Source organism: Podarcis gaigeae (assembly GCF_964106915.1).
Source record: "Podarcis gaigeae genome assembly, chromosome: 11".
Taxonomy (NCBI): domain Eukaryota; kingdom Metazoa; phylum Chordata; class Lepidosauria; order Squamata; family Lacertidae; genus Podarcis; species Podarcis gaigeae.
Window position 1 is genome coordinate 6,638,808 of NC_139687.1, and position 15,504 is coordinate 6,654,311.

The 15,504-nt window shown below is 43.9% G+C and overlaps 1 protein-coding gene across 2 annotated transcripts in view; it reads right to left on the minus strand.

Moving 5' to 3' along the window:
- Positions 1-696: 696 nt before the first annotated feature.
- SLC28A3 (solute carrier family 28 member 3) overlaps positions 697-15,504 on the minus strand; it is a 46,871-nt gene continuing 32,063 nt past the window's right edge. Inside the window, exons 11-19 of one of the 2 annotated variants that reach the window (XM_083702026.1) lie at positions 14,674-14,799; positions 13,848-13,978; positions 12,113-12,281; positions 10,975-11,172; positions 9,169-9,250; positions 7,576-7,674; positions 5,844-5,952; positions 1,524-4,372; positions 697-1,153 (exon numbers count right to left, since the gene is read on the minus strand). In XM_083702026.1, the coding sequence (XP_083558152.1) occupies positions 4,252-4,372; positions 5,844-5,952; positions 7,576-7,674; positions 9,169-9,250; positions 10,975-11,172; positions 12,113-12,281; positions 13,848-13,978; positions 14,674-14,799 (1,035 nt within the window). In that variant the 3' untranslated portion in view covers positions 697-1,153; positions 1,524-4,251. The other variant, XM_083702027.1, reaches the window with a different exon arrangement.

Sequence of the window (15,504 nt, forward strand, 5' to 3'; positions counted from 1 at the left end):
CCTGGAGAGGGTGTGTGGCCTGGCCAGAGTCCTAAAAGCCAGACAGAGACCCGGAGAGCTGCATTTGGCTTGAGGTTTCCCACCCCTGATTTCATAGTTTATATCCAGATTAGGAAATTAATCAGAATTTATTATTTTTGCACACTCCCCCTCTTTATTCTCCTTTGAATAGTCTTAGATCTATGTAAATTGATGATTATTTTGCAAAAGTGTAATGACTGATAATTTTTCTTCTTCTCAGTTACTAAAATAAATAAGGAATTGCAGTCATGACTGCTCAGTTGCTGAAATACTCCGATTCATAGCACTGCTATGTTGTTTTTCAGTTTATTAGAAGTTCAGATTAGCTTTACACCCCCTAATTCCACTTTTAAAACTCACACATTCCCCCCACAGGAATGTCTTTACCAAGGACGTGACCAAGAAAGCTGTACGTGCAGCCAGAGAAAACATTGTGTTCTCAGACAAAGGATTCTTTTCATTACTACATTTAAAAACATGCCAGTCAAAATTACCTTTGCTATTAACATGTTTTTCTGGAAGTAGGAAAGGTGTCCTGCGAAAATGTTTCCAAGCATAAGAAAACCATTTCAATATTCTTGTAAAAGGGATTTTTTAAAATATATTTTTTGTACGAAGACAGAATTCTATAAGAAACAATGTAGTTTTATTGACTCTAGACAATAAATAGATAACCAGTTCTTAAATTTTATTAACACTTGACATTCTTGCAAGAGTAATATTTTTGCAAACTGTAAAATGGTTTGAAGGTTGTTTGACTATGCAGTGAAACAAATTCCGAGATGTGCAATGAAATTGGCAAAAAGTATTAAGGAGGTTCAAGGGTGGCGCTGTGGGTTAAACCACAGAGCCTAGGGCTTGCCGATCAGAAGGTTGGCGGTTCGAATCCCTGCAATGGGGTGAGCTCCCGTTGCTCGGTCCCTGCTCCTGCCAACCCAGCAGTTTGAAAGCACGTCAAAGTGCAAGTAGATAAATAGGTACCGGTCTGGCGGGAACGTAAACGGCGTTTCCGTGCGTTTCTCTGGTTTATTGGCTCCCTCGGCCAATAAAGCAAGATGAGTGCCGCAACCCCAGAGTCATTCACGACTGGACCTAATGGTCAGGGGTCCCTTTACTATTAAGGAGGTCCACACTGCAGTCCTCTGCATAGTTAAAAGGTAAAGGTACCCCTGCCCGTACGGGCCAGTCTTGACAGACTCTGGGGTTGTGCGCCCATCTCACTTAAGAGGCCAGGGGCCAGCGCTGTCCGGAGACACTTCCAGGTCACGTGGCCAGCGTGACATTGCTGCTCTGGCGAGCCAGAGCTGCACACGGAAACGCCGTTTACCTTCCCGCTGGTAAGCGGTCCCTATTTATCTACTTGCACCCGGAGGTGCTTTCGAACTGCTAGGTTGGCAGGCGCTGGGACCGAGCAGCGGGAGCGCACCCCGCCGCAGGGATTCGAACCGCCGACCTTTCGATCGGCAAGTCCTAGGCGCTGAGGCTTTAACCCACAGCGCCACCTGCGTCCCTTCTGCATAGTTACCCTGAAACAATCTGCAATGGATACTCCAAAGTGCAGGGCAGCCATCACTGTGCCCTCTAGAAGTTGGTGAACTGCAGCTCCCATTGTCCCTGACCTTTGGTTGAACTGGCTGGGGCTGATGGGACTTGTAGTACAACATCTGGGGGACACCGGGTTCTCTACCAATGGTTGACTTGTGGCATAACAGAATAATCTTATGGAGATGTCAGTGTTGGGGAGAATCCATGGCAGAATGACCACCACGTCCTGTGTCCGGCTGGTAAGATGCAGCCATCGCAAGAGATGGAATGCTGATGATTTTCTCAATGTTTTTCCTTTTCTTCCCCCCCTCCCATTGACCACATTGACCTGAGCAGGATCTGGCATAGTCTAGGGACCTATTTAGGGGCATTTCAGAAGGTAGATTCCTACAGATCCAAGGCCTGTTCCAGTACACCACCACCATCTCATTTTGTCCCCCACCACCAGTGGGACATCTACACCTGCAGAGCTTTCTGTGGGCATTCTGGAGTGGTATGTGCTGGCAAGCCACCATCTCCACCTGTGGAACGGCAGCTTCCTATGGCCCCTCAGCCAGCCAAATGCTGGTGGTAGGATTGCAGCATTAACATCTTTTAATATTGTAAAATAGGTACCAGAGGAGTGCTTCCCTTATCTGGCTCCACCAGAAGTGATAACAATGTAGAGTTAATTAACCTCTGGTGAAGTAAATAGCACCAGAGTATTGTTACTGGTCATGTAAAAATGATTGCAGTGAGACCCATGGAGTTCTATATTATGAAGCTTTTCTTATATAACAGTTGGTGGTCACATTGCTAACAGCAGCTCATGCAGTTGGTTCAGAAGAAAAACCCTGCTGTTTTACAGTAACCAGGCATTAATTTCTAACTATTTATTGACATTTTTAATTTAATTTGCTGCAGATTTCGTAAAATCTTGCCCCGCTGGCTGAAATTGAAGAACTGTTGTTGTTTTCTTGGTCATGTGGAATATCATCCCTCGTTTGCCACCTGAATCTAAAGACACATAACTTTCCAGGAATGTTCAATATCGAAAGAAAACCAGCTAGATTTCCAACAGGTCCCAAGTAGTGATTTGTCACCAAAATAAGTCAGTATTTTTAAAAATAAATAAGAATAATAACTAGTTTAGTCAAAGTGATGTCCTCCAGATGTTTTTAGACTACAGCTCCTATCATCCTTGACAGAACATGCTGTCGGGGATTGGAGTCCAGCAACGTTTGGACAGCAGCATATTGGCTTCCTCAAACGAGGTCATGTTTGGTATGGAGAAATACGAGGGATGCTTTAATGCAAGGCAAATACAAAGCTAGTTCCAGATCAGATCTCTTAATCCCTATAACCACAATTATATCAGTGAAAATCTAAGTGTAAGACAGATGGCAAATATTAGCAGATTTAGTTGGAGAAAGTCCTATTGAGATATATACTTAAGATCACACTTAGGTAATTTTGCGTTAATAGAGCAAGACCACAGAAGGGGCTGTAACCGAGGAGAAAGGTCATGGGGGGGAGCATCTGCTATGTATACAGAAGGTCCTGGTTTCAGTCCCCAGCATCACCGGGTAGGACTGGGAAAGTACACTGTCTGAATCTGTAGGATGTGAAACACAAGAGCAGTCAAGTACAACATTCCTAGAGTGAACATGTTTACACATGGGGAGGAATGTTTGTCCAGCCAGCAGGTAAACTTCCTGTTTCCTTCTGGGCTAGGACGGACTTCCTCTGCATGTGACTAGAGGAAGGTGTGGTCTCACCTGTGCAGGTAATGACAAAAGCACAGGGCAGGGCAGCCATCTCTCTCTCTTCCACCACATGCATCGAAGACACAACATCTACTAAGCCAAAGATGTCCTCTTGGCTTCCAGCCAAGAGAGGACAAAGGGACGGTCTTCTTATGAAATAGATTCCAAGTGTATGTTACTTCATTAAGCTAAGTCTGCCTTCTGGGATCCGATTGTGAACAGAATGTGAGTAAACTCTTTTTATACTTTTGTAAAAGACTGTGCCGTCTCTTATATTTTATGAGGGAATAAGGGGGAAATACCAGAACAGTTATTATAGAGGCTTTAGCGAGCCTGAGCAAACACATCCATTGCAAAGTTTAAAATAAGGGGAATGTTACTCTGCTGAAATTGTGGAACTTGTTAACACAAGTTGGATAAGGATATAATCAGACAATATATCCTCTCCTGCATCCCTGAACATTCCCACAGAATCCCTGTAAGTGTAGACAATATTGTCAGTGTAGACAATATTGAGCAGATAGACCAACGGCCTGACTTGATATATAAGGCAGTTTTCTATGTTCAGTGTGAGAAAGATCTTTGATTGAAATGTCTCTACCTGATCTTAAAGAGAGTCGGGAGGTGTAGGCAAACATGGCATTTGGAAGAGTTTTACATAAATATTTGAAATAGCATTTAAAAAGTTTAAACATGCCCTTCATCATGACCAGGCCCTTATATCAGGACTTAGGAGCTCATCAGAGATACGGAGCAGATACTTACCCACTAGCCCCAATGAAACTGCAGCATTTACACAGCTGCCAATCTACTTAAGCTGGGAAACAAGATTTGTCTTGTCTGCAACAACCACCAGACAACTCCACTGTCCTTTTGTCTCCCTACCAGTCCATCAGTGAAGTAAATCCCTCTGCTTGTCTCTTTACATAAAGTGCCCAGTTTAAAATTCTGGAGTCGTCCAGGAGCAGTTAAATGTAGATGGGTTGAGAAGTTTGCAGCATCCATTCAAGGATCTCAAGGTGTTGTTTGCTTTTAAAAAAGTCTCTGTGGAACTGTTCGCACTGGTGGAGAAGGGAAAATAAGTTTTAATACTATTGTAATAGTAATTTAAATGCTTGTGCATAAATTCTATGGGTTCCCTAACCTGAGCCACACCACCATATTCCCTGTGTTTGAAGACTGTCAGTTTTAAAAGTATTCTAAAAGAGTCACTGCATCCATGAGCTATTATTGTTGATTTCTCCCATCAGTATACCCAAGGCTATTGGGCACATCTCAAATATCTGCTGGACTTCAGGGTACCTATTCATCACTAGATGCACTTAATGCAGGAGGCTGTTGTGATTTACTGTTTTACTTGTTGCTGAGAGTATGTTTTGTGTTTTATTCTACTTTTATTTTAGGTGTTATATTCTAAAATGGTTATGTGCTCTGCTCTGGGATGAGCAATGAGAGTGGGTAACAAAACATCTGAAGCCAAAGACCTAGCAGGTTCCTTAAAATAAATAAATCAGTCTCTGGGTTGGCTTAGGCTGTGTACCAATGCACAGAGTTTGAGTGGTGAGCCCAGTGTGGATCTGCTACTCTCTGTTTTTGGCCAGATGTACTCACTTCCTTAGGGATGCGGCTGGCGCTGTGGTCTAAATCACTGAGCCTAGGGCTTGCCAATTGGAAGGTTGGCAGTTCAAATCCCCGTGACGGGGTGAGCTCCCATTGCTCAGTCCCATCCCAGCTCCTGCCAACCTAGCAGTTCGAAAGCACACCAGTGCAAGTAGATAAATAGGTACCACTGTTGCAGGAAGGTAAACGGCGTTTCCATGCGCTGCTCTGGTTTCGCCAGAAGCGGCTTAGTCATGCTGGCCACATGACCTGGAAGCTGTCTGCGGATAAACATCGGCTCCCTCAGCCAGTAAAGCGAGATGAGTGCCGCAACCCCACAGTCGTTCGTGACTGGACTTAACTGTCAGGGATCCTTTACCTTTACCTTTTACACACTTCCTTGCAGAATCAAGCTTAGGGCCAACAAGTTCTTTCTGTTTCCAGAAGAAGTTGGCTGTGCACAGTGCTGATTGGCTAGTCCCTGTGCCAACCAAAAAAGCTTAAACCATGATTTCTTGCTGTGTTCATGGTTTATCATGGGGGGGGGGGGGAGCCTTAAATAATGCATTTGGATGTCATGCTATGTGAGCCCTGTTGTGAAGGGAGATGTGAAGTGGGCATTCTTGGGTTCCAACATCGCTTACTAAATGATACTTTATGGAAGTGCTATTTATGAAAGTGGCCTTTGTTTGTGTGCAGCTGGTGAGAGGTGATGTGCATAGAAATCAGCCTCAAATTCTAAGATTAATAGTTTTAAAATGATAGCTCGACAATGTTCTCGAAGTCTGAAGCATTAACCTTTGAGCTACATTTTCATTATCTTTGTATTAATCTTTTTGCAGTATTGCATATAGTATTCCTGTATTCTGTAAGAGAAGTAATTGAACTTCAGAGGTGATTCTCTGAAGTGAGATTCTGCCATTCTATAATTACCTGTTAAAGAGGTTTAAGCAGCAGCTAACTATTTCTGTGCTATTGCTAGTCATATTGAAGTTGTTTTCAAATAAAGCAGTGCATGGATCTCCTGCAACAGATAATATTCCTGAAAATAAAGAAGAAACCGTCCTTTATTAAGTAACAACCATATTTCTTGGTTGCATTACAAACTTCTCCCTTTCCAGAGCTTGATTCAGAAATTTAAAGTCTATTTGTACTTAATGTGATGCTTCCAAAAGCACTACCGAACTAGAATATACGGGCTGCCAAATGTTAACAGAACCTTTAGTCTTTGGAAAGGGTGGTTTAATGCATACACTGATTTTAAAACAACAAAGCAAATTTGATCCCCAAACAAGCTTTTTATATGATTTTTAGCCAATGAGACAGACTTCCAACAGGGGGTGCTACCATTGAATTTACAAATGGTCAGGCAGATCTTACATATTGGCCAGGACAGTTGATAGAGCATTTGTCCTTTGTTCATCCCGATAGAAAAGGGACTTATTTGGCCTTGTAGGTCTTTGCAGGGTGCTCACAGTTGGATTGGCAGGTGGGCTGCCTGCAGGCTTGCCAGAGGCTGTGAGGACAATTTGCTGCCCTTTCAATTGGGCGCAAAAATAAATCAAATCTCTGGTTAAAACATCCAGTCCAGAGTGTATCAATTTGAAGTTTCTACAGATAAAAGTCCACAGTTTTAGCTGTCAAGGAACAAGCAGCCTAGACTGATAAACACCACATTTTCGCAGTGCTCAGGTCTCCAAAATGAAAAGGATAAAACAAGTTAAGTCCAATTAAAAGCTGTATTAAAACCAAGTTAAAAATCTCATTAATTACAGAGCACTGGTTTCAGCTGCCTCCCACATCACCACTCAGTAAAAAAAAAGCTGACAAGACAAATAAGCTCCAGGCCTGTTAATTGCTATTGGAATCCACATTCTTCTGTCCTCTGATTTTCAAGATAAGATAACTGATCTAAAACAGGTTAAAACCAATTAAAATTGTGTGACCTGTGGAGCTTCAGAGGCAGCTGTCTGCCCTGTCACCATCTGAACCCGAAGTCAAAGTTTCACTGATTTTAGTGGAAATTCCAGCCACGCATGTGTGCAATACAGAAGAGCTTGAGATGGATTGTAGGTTCATTAGTACAAAACGTTCCTCTTCTTTCCAATTTGAGAATGTATGGTGGAAGTGCAGCGCTGGAAATATTATTTTCCTTTTCCTTTACCCCTCTCAAATAGATGCACTGCCATCAATTTGCATGCCAGCTAATATAGATCTTTAAAATTACTGATAAGAGATAAAGGGAGAAAAATTAACCTTAAAATAATAATAATAAGGAGATGAACACAGAATACATCCAGTTACAGATAGGTAGCCGTGTTGGTCTGCCATAGTAAAAAAAAAATAAAAAAAAATCCTTCCAGTAGCACCTTAAAGACCAACTAAGTTAGTTCTAGGTATGAGCTTTCGTGTGCATGCACACTTCTTCAGATACACACGAAAGCTCATACCTAGAACTACCTGCATGCACACGAAAGCTCATACCAAGAACTAACTTAGTTGTTCTTTAAGGTGCTACTGGAAGGAATTTTTTTATTTTGTTTTGACAGAATACATCCTTGCAATGAAGTTTAGCACCACACCAAAATGTCCTGGAGTCAGCAGGGCCTGTTGAAGAACACAAACCAAAACACTGCCATCCTGTGGTAGAAAAAAAATATGGTACCTGCAATGCAAGCTGTCATGAAGCAGGCCACCGTGCCAGCAATCATGGCTCTCAAGGCCCCGCCGGCAATGTCTCTCTTCCGGGAAGGAGCCATGGATGCTGAGGAAGAGATTTGAGGAAAACGACATCCACTATCAGTTCTTGCATTCTGGAATGTGAAGCAGTTCCAGTCAAGGTTTTCCTGAACCCTCCAGCCAGTGCCGGATTCACGTATAAGCTAAACAAGCTATAGTTTAGGGCTCCACACTCTTGGGGCCCCCAGAAAAATTTAAAGGAAAAAAAATTGGATGTACATTTCCAAAATATAAGATAAAAAGCAAATAAAATAAAACTTGCATACAGCAACAGTGTTTTGTGTTGTGCATGGCGTATACTCAACACTTAAAAACCAGCCACATGGGACAGCTGGACATATAAAGGGCCCCATTACCTTCAGTAGCTGAGGGCCTCATCAAACCTAAATCTGGCCCTGCCTCTGACTATCCCTGCACCAGCTAGACTTGACCAAGCAGCCAGGAAAGAGTCCAGTAGCCTCTGGGCCAATTTCCACATTAAAGGTAAAGGGACCCCTGACCATTAGGTCCAGTCGTGACCGACTCTGGGGTTGCGGCGCTCATCTCGCTTTATTGGCCGAGGGAACCGGCGTACAGCTTCTGGGTCATGTGGCCAGCATGACTAAGCTGCTTCTGGTGAACCAGAGCAGCGCATGGAAACACCCTTTACCTTCCCGCCAGAGCGGTACCTATTTATCTACTTGCACTTTGACGTGCTTTCAAACTGCTAGGTTGGCAGGAGCTGGGACCAAGCAATGGGAGCTCACCCTGTCACAGGGATACGAACCGCCGACCTTCTGATCGGCAAGTCCTAGGCTCTGTGGTTTAGACCCCAGCGCCACCCACGTCCAGTGCAGGACACCTTTGCCTTTTTGGTATGACAATGGCTTCCTTAGGCATTAGCACCAGGTTGATGCATTCTCATGTATCATCCGGAGCCCATAAGTTCTGGCTACTCTTTGTAGATAGCCAGAATTGGTGATTTTCATGACCTTGAAATTTCCGCACCTCAGGAGAGAGGTGCAGAGTGTCTCTGACATCACACTGAGCTAGAGAGATGCTTGGAGGACCTCCACAGTACAGCACAAGATCAGATGTTATTGGGATGGAGAGGGGAGGACACACTGGTCGTGAGGCCTGTGCGGTTCAAACACATCAGCAGAGCCAATCCAGTGCTCTTGCTGCCACTGCACAACCTTGCTGCCATCACACCCCTCCCCCTCTCTGCAGTGACTCAGCTAGACAGATATCAGGTCAGCAGTGCAGTCCTGCCCAGTGGCGTAGCGTGGGTTATCAGCACCCGGGGCAAGGCAAGTAATTTGCGCCCCCTAACCCATGGATTTGCGCCCCCTAACCCATGGATTTCCCTAACCCCCAGATGTTGCGCCCGGTGCGGCCGGCCCCCCCTGCACCCCCCACGCTACGCCACTGGTCCTGCCAAGCCATCTGCAGCTGCATTTATTGCAGCAGCAGGAGTGTTTGGGTTCGGATTATTTTTGTCCAATACTATGCCCCAAACAAGAAGTAAATGTTTTCTTACTGAGTCCTCCAATTACGAGTCCCAAAGAGCCAAAGTTTGCAAATCCACAGAGAGCATAAGTGGCAATGGTTTCGGATCGAATCTAAAATTTGAAGAAAGGAAAACATCTTGCTAGGTTTCATCATCTTACCCTTTGAAATGGCAAAATCTACCAAAATATGATTTAACCAGCTTCTCTGCTGTGGAAACTGCTGCCTTTCTTTAAATGATTCTCAGGGCCGTCTTAAGCATATCCGGCGCTGTGGTGCAAAGATCCCTCTGGCGTCCCTCCCCCCCGTTTCCCAGACCTTTTTTGGGGAGGACGGCGCTCCCGGCAACGCGCCCAGCTTTGTGAGGCTGGAGGAGGCAGGCAGCAGCTGGACGGCAGCTCTTCCGGCACGGAAGAGGCGGAGGCTGGACGCGGCGGCTCCTGGCTCAACTGGCCGCTTCATGCCATGGTGGCCACAGCAGGTGGAGGCTCCAGGCATGGTGCTGCTTCGGCGCAGCATGGCGGAGCCGGGTGAGGGTAGCGAGCTGATGCCAGGAGGTGCCGCGTCCAGCCTCCAACTCTTCCCTGGCGTCCTCCAGAACTTGTCGCCCTGGCGCCCTGCACCACTAGCCTCTATGGGTAAGAGGCCCCTGATGATTCTATTGGGTATATACTGTATATACACATTGTTTTCCAACTGCAAGAGATACAAGTATGAGCATATCTTCACTCTTCCCACCCACTGTTCCCTGGTTATAATAAAATTATACAAGCATTTCAATTGATTATATGCTTATGACTGCCCCCTCATGTTTTAAAGCAACAATTTGTAGATATTTCTGGTCGCTTCTTGCCTATGTAGAAAAACACATTTCAAGGTCCCTTTTGTCCAACCTTTTCCTGGAAATGTTTGAAAGCTGGGAAGCCTCCTTGTTGCAGGCTGTGGGGGTGGACATGTAGCAGAATCGACTCTATTGGAGATATGTACCTGTATCTAGACTTATTAGAAGGCTCTGAGAAAAATTAAAAGTTAAAAGTGAACCTTCCAACCTCTTTTTCACTATGCCGTCATGTTCCTGCTGAATAGTTCTGGAATTACCAAAGCAGAGAACCCTTTATGATGCCTGGCATCAAACCAGGAGACACAGGTTCAAGCCTAACCACAACGATTTCTGCTGAAATATGAAGTGGCACAAAAGTTAAATAAATAAATTAAAGTGCTTCATTGCAGTGACAGCACAGGCTTTCAACTTGCTCTGGGTGTAGTAGTGAAATGACCACTTCACCATGAACGGAATGGCAGCCTAGACCACTGGAAATCAGTTCCTGATACTCCAAAATGGCAATGAAAATGGACTGTCAGTTCAGGTTCAGTCTGAAATGGTTCACTCTGAAAGAAAATGTGGCATTTTTAGGCAGAAAGTCTTGGATTCAGAACTCTCAAAGTACTTCCTAGGAAGATGCACTAGCTGTAAAGAAAAATATTCTGCCACTGTCTTCAGATCCCTAGGGAATTGTATTTTGTACCATCCCTTATTGAAACGGTTCCTGGAGATTGGGGCAGCAATAAGAATTAGCCCAGTCATCTTATCCCCCTGCCTCCACATTTGTGCCCTGCTCCCTGTTGCTAAATGGGAGATTATGCTGCTTAGCTCAGATTGGGTGCTGTGAGGTAACAGAATTAAATGGGCATTAGAAAAATATTCTGTGTTGCTATAATAACCCATGCTTAACCAAAGTGGTTTTTAAATCAGAAATCAATTTTATTCGGTGTGACAATTGGAACCTCTGAGAAGGCTGGGTCAAATAAATGCAAAGAACTGTACAAGAATACTCACACTCAAATATTGGTTCTCTCCACCAATGTACTTTCCCCCTCCTGCCTTCCTCAGTTTGATCAGTTCTGAAAGATCTTTATAAGCCACGAATTCATTGAAGAAGGTCTTATAGCCTAGAAGTCTACCAACAAGAAAACTGTCTTCCCAGTCGACTCCCATCATGAATGAAAATGGCATAAAAACATAAGCACAAATGACCTAAAGAGAGAGAGGGGGGAGGGTTGATCTAAAAGCCAATAAATACATTAACCACATCTTGGTATTTCTCAGGGCTTTTTGTTTACATAAAAACAACCACCGCCTCCTGTGTTCCATTGCTTTGCTGTGGTAACCAAGCTGGTCAGGCTCACCAATGCATCAGTAGGGCTTTAGAAAGCAAGTCAATATTAGCCGAGCCATTTCTCCCCCACCTTTTGTCTTGTGAAGCCATTGGCGCCAGTGCAAAGCATGCATAACAATGAGAAACAGAAAGGAGCAGGTAACTGGGCAGTCCATTAAACTCCCCTTCCCTAATCACCGCCACCCACCCACCCCTCTCTGGAGTTGTGTTTTAATAAAATTTAAAGACAGAAAAGGGGGAATGTGATTATGGATCTCCACTGTCTCATACAGTCCAAGGACACAAGTGACGGAGGAAGGGGACAACACCCTCCACCGAGGAACTGAATGAAGGACTTTGCTGAATGAATGGTGCTTAAAAAAAAAAGAATAAATAAAAATTATTGATATAACTGCAGACTATAGAAGGGTTGGTTTAATGAGCAGCAGCACTGAACCATAGTTGGAAGAGACCTCAAAGGTCATTGAGCCTCACTCGGTGCCGTGTAGGAAGTCCAGGACTACAACATCCCTGAGAAGTGGCCAGTCAGACTCCCTTTGCATCGGCTAAATGGGATTCATGCGAAAATATAATTATTTTATTTTATGTCAGGGGTGTGTGTGTGAGAGAGAGAGATTATGCCTTAGGTAAAAGCTTATAGGACATGAGTAAAACTTAAGTATGTTGTCCTTGTTTCTTATATTATGTAGAAGCAAATAACCTTTTTATAATCTACTGTCTTTTTCATCTACCACGGCTGTACTGAATAGTGATGACAACAACAACAACAACAACAAAAAAGCTTATAGCACTTAATACCTCAAAGCTCAACTGTGAATAGTTGAACATATTTCCCAGCCAGGACAGGACTGCATTACAGAAAGAAAGCAGGGCAAGGAAGGCAATCAGATTTGCAGCAATGTTTGCCACCAGAGGGATGGAGGCAGAAGCCCCTTGGCTGGCTGCTTCCAACAGGTTTTTGGAATCTCTTCACCGAGAAAACAAGAACAAAAGGTGCAGGTTAATGTGATGTGTAAAAGAGCAGGTGTAGGAACCCTTGTCACCTGCCCGCCCCCATGACAACAGAAGTCACCCTTTAAAAAAACCACCAACCAGAAAAATGATCAGAACCAGTACAGTGGTACCTTGGGTAATAAAATAATAATATTTGGTAAGGGCGCAGCCTGACTCCCTCTTCTGGCAACCTGCACAGAATTTTGCTTAATGGTTGCTATCAATTTGATTTTAATTAATTTTTATATTGAAATGTTTTTAAAATGTTGGATTATTTGATTGTTTGATTGTTGTTAGCCGCCCTGAGCCCGGCTTCGGCTGGGGAGGGCGGGATATAAATAAAATTTATTATTATTAAATAATAATAATAATAATAATAATAATAATAATAATAATAATAATTTATTTGTACCCCGCCCACTCTGGGCAGCTTCCGCAAAGACAAAAAATACACTAAGATGTCACACATTAAAAACTTCCCTGAACAGGGCTGCCTTAAGATGTATTCTGAATATCAGGGAGTTGCTTATCTTTTTGACATCTGATGGGCAGGTGTTCTACAGGGCGGGTGCCACTACCGAGAAGGCCCTCTGCCTTGTTCCCTGTGGCTTTGCTTCTCGCAATGAGGAAACCGCCAGAAGGCCCTTGGCGCTGGACCTCAGCGTCCGGGCAGAACGATGGGGGTGGAGACGCTTCTTCAGGTATACTGGGTTAAGAACTTAATTCGTTCTGGAGGTCCGTTCTTAACCTGAAACTGTTCTTACCCTGAGGTACCACTTTAGCTAATGGGTCCTCCCACTGCCGCCACACGAATTCTGTTCTCATCCTGAAGCAAAGTTCTTAACCCGAGGTACTATTTCTGGGTTAGCGGAGTCTGTAACCTGAAGCGTCTATAACCTGAAGCTTCTGTAACCCGAGGTAAAACTGTACTTAATCTTGTTAACAATATTTAGCATTTACGGAGCCTTGGAAGCATTTCATGTGCACACTTTCTCAGGGCCAAGCAGCATAAGATGCAACCCGTGACTGAATGTCCTGAGCTACAGCCGCCCCTACTGTTAGGCAAAGTGAGACGGTTATCTGAACCCAGGCATTTGGTTTAAGGTGTTGTGAAAGGGCAGGAAATGGCTTGTTATGCAATTTACTGCAACTGTATTTTTGAATGTCTGTATAACAACTCTATATATTGTCTTTTCCCTAGAGTGGCAGAGGACAGCCCTTTATCTGAGAGTCCTGTTCAAGTCCAGCTTAAAGATAAAGAACCACAAGAAGCGTAAAAAAGGTTGTTAGTCACCCACCCACAATTAGCACCAGGACAGCCGTCCAAGCTGCCACAAAGGCCACTTGATCACAGTCTTCTCCACTAGGATGAGTTATATTTCTTCTTATAATGCATTTGAAATTTGCCTCGCCCTATAAATCAGTGCATACACATTTTATGCAAATTGACATCCTATATTTTTGTGATGAGAGAGAGAGCTACCCTACTCTTCCCAATTCTGCCTAAGCCTTTGCACCATGCAAGTATAAATCTTCTTACCCTTTCTCCACTTTTGCACTCTGCTGTGCAGTTATCTGGGGGTGTTCGGTCTCTGGCCAAAAGAGCTTGGCAATAGCCAAAGCTGCTGGTGCTGACATCACGGAAGCTGTTAATAAGTGGGAGGCTGGAATCTGAAATGTCAAAGGTGAAGAAGGACAACATTTAATTGGGCACATGATGCTGAATATCATTCCTGTGGTAACCCTGCTGAACATGGGCACCAGGCTGCTGCAGATTGCAGGGGCCCAAAACACACATGTGATGTCACATGTGCATTGTGTGATGTCATGCACACCTCCCAATGCCATGCAGGCCAGTGTGACCTCGTGCCAGGCATGCTGGTCCCTGTGGCATCTCCTGACACCACAGAGGCCGGTGCAGCTTTCCACCAGCTGTGGGAGGGCCTGACAGCTCAGCAGGCTGCGGAATATTGAGGGGGGCCAACCCTCTTTTTGAAAATTGGGCTCAGCTTCTTGCCCTCCCTAGATGGCACCCCTGCTGACGAAATAAATAGGTCAAAAGGTATGAGTGATATCTTTTTAAAAAGATTCATGGCTTGCCTGAATCAAGATATATGCATGTCTAGCTGCAAACACTAACTGGTTTAAATGTAATCAGGATAGTCACATTGGTTTGCAGCAGGAAAACTGCCTACTCTGAAGCAAGGCCTACTGAGTTCAATGGAACCTTCTCCCAGGAAAGTGCTGTTAATGAAAGATTTGTCTTCTGCGTGGTTAGGGAGAACTAATTCCATTTCACGCTCTTTGTTACTAGTCAAGTGGGGATGGAAAACAGTAATTAAGAGCTAGCATGTTTCTATACTTACACCAAATGAAATATATGCTCCTAAGACACTTCCAGCAATGGTGGCGAATCCTGCCGTCATGACAGCATGGAGTTCAGACCTGGTGATATAGGGCAAATAAGGCTTCACCAAGAGGGGAGATTCTGTCTGGTGGAAAAGAAGCAAAAAAGCAAGCCAGCACGTATTAGATGTTGCCTCATATTGCTATATTTTATCCATAGTATGAAATTACACTTGAGTACATTTAAAACCATCTCCTTTTCCTTTCTGTAAGCTAGAAATATTGGGATAGGCGCAGTTTCCAAAGTGGTAGCCATATCAGTCTATTTCAGCAAAAACAGCAAGAGTCTTAAAGGCAATGGCAAAAGACCTTCAAGACTGACAAATGTCATTACGGCATAAGCTTTTGTGGACTAGAGACCCCTTCATCAAATGCACTTAGGGGGATCTGCAGGAGTGTAAGAGGGTGAAAGTGTAAAGGCTGGTTTTAAGGGGCAATGGAATGCAAAAACAGTCAGTGACAATTCAATCAGAGCTTAAAAGTAGGCAAATGATCATTTTGCTTTCATTTGTGCTCTAACGGAATGATCACAGTCAATCTATTTGGCCAGTTGAAGATGTGAATATATTACACAATATAACATAATAGCTAGCTAAATCTATGGGATTAACTTGTCACATCATCTGTACATCTAGATCTAGAATCTGGCCGTTTGTTCCTGTCCCTTTTGTTTAGTGTACACAAGTGCCTGTGATGCTCTTCAATCGCCCTTATGGAGGCAGACTTTCCTGCACCCAAGTTTTCCAAACTGATGTAAATCAGTACCATATAAGACTGATTACCTGCTGCAT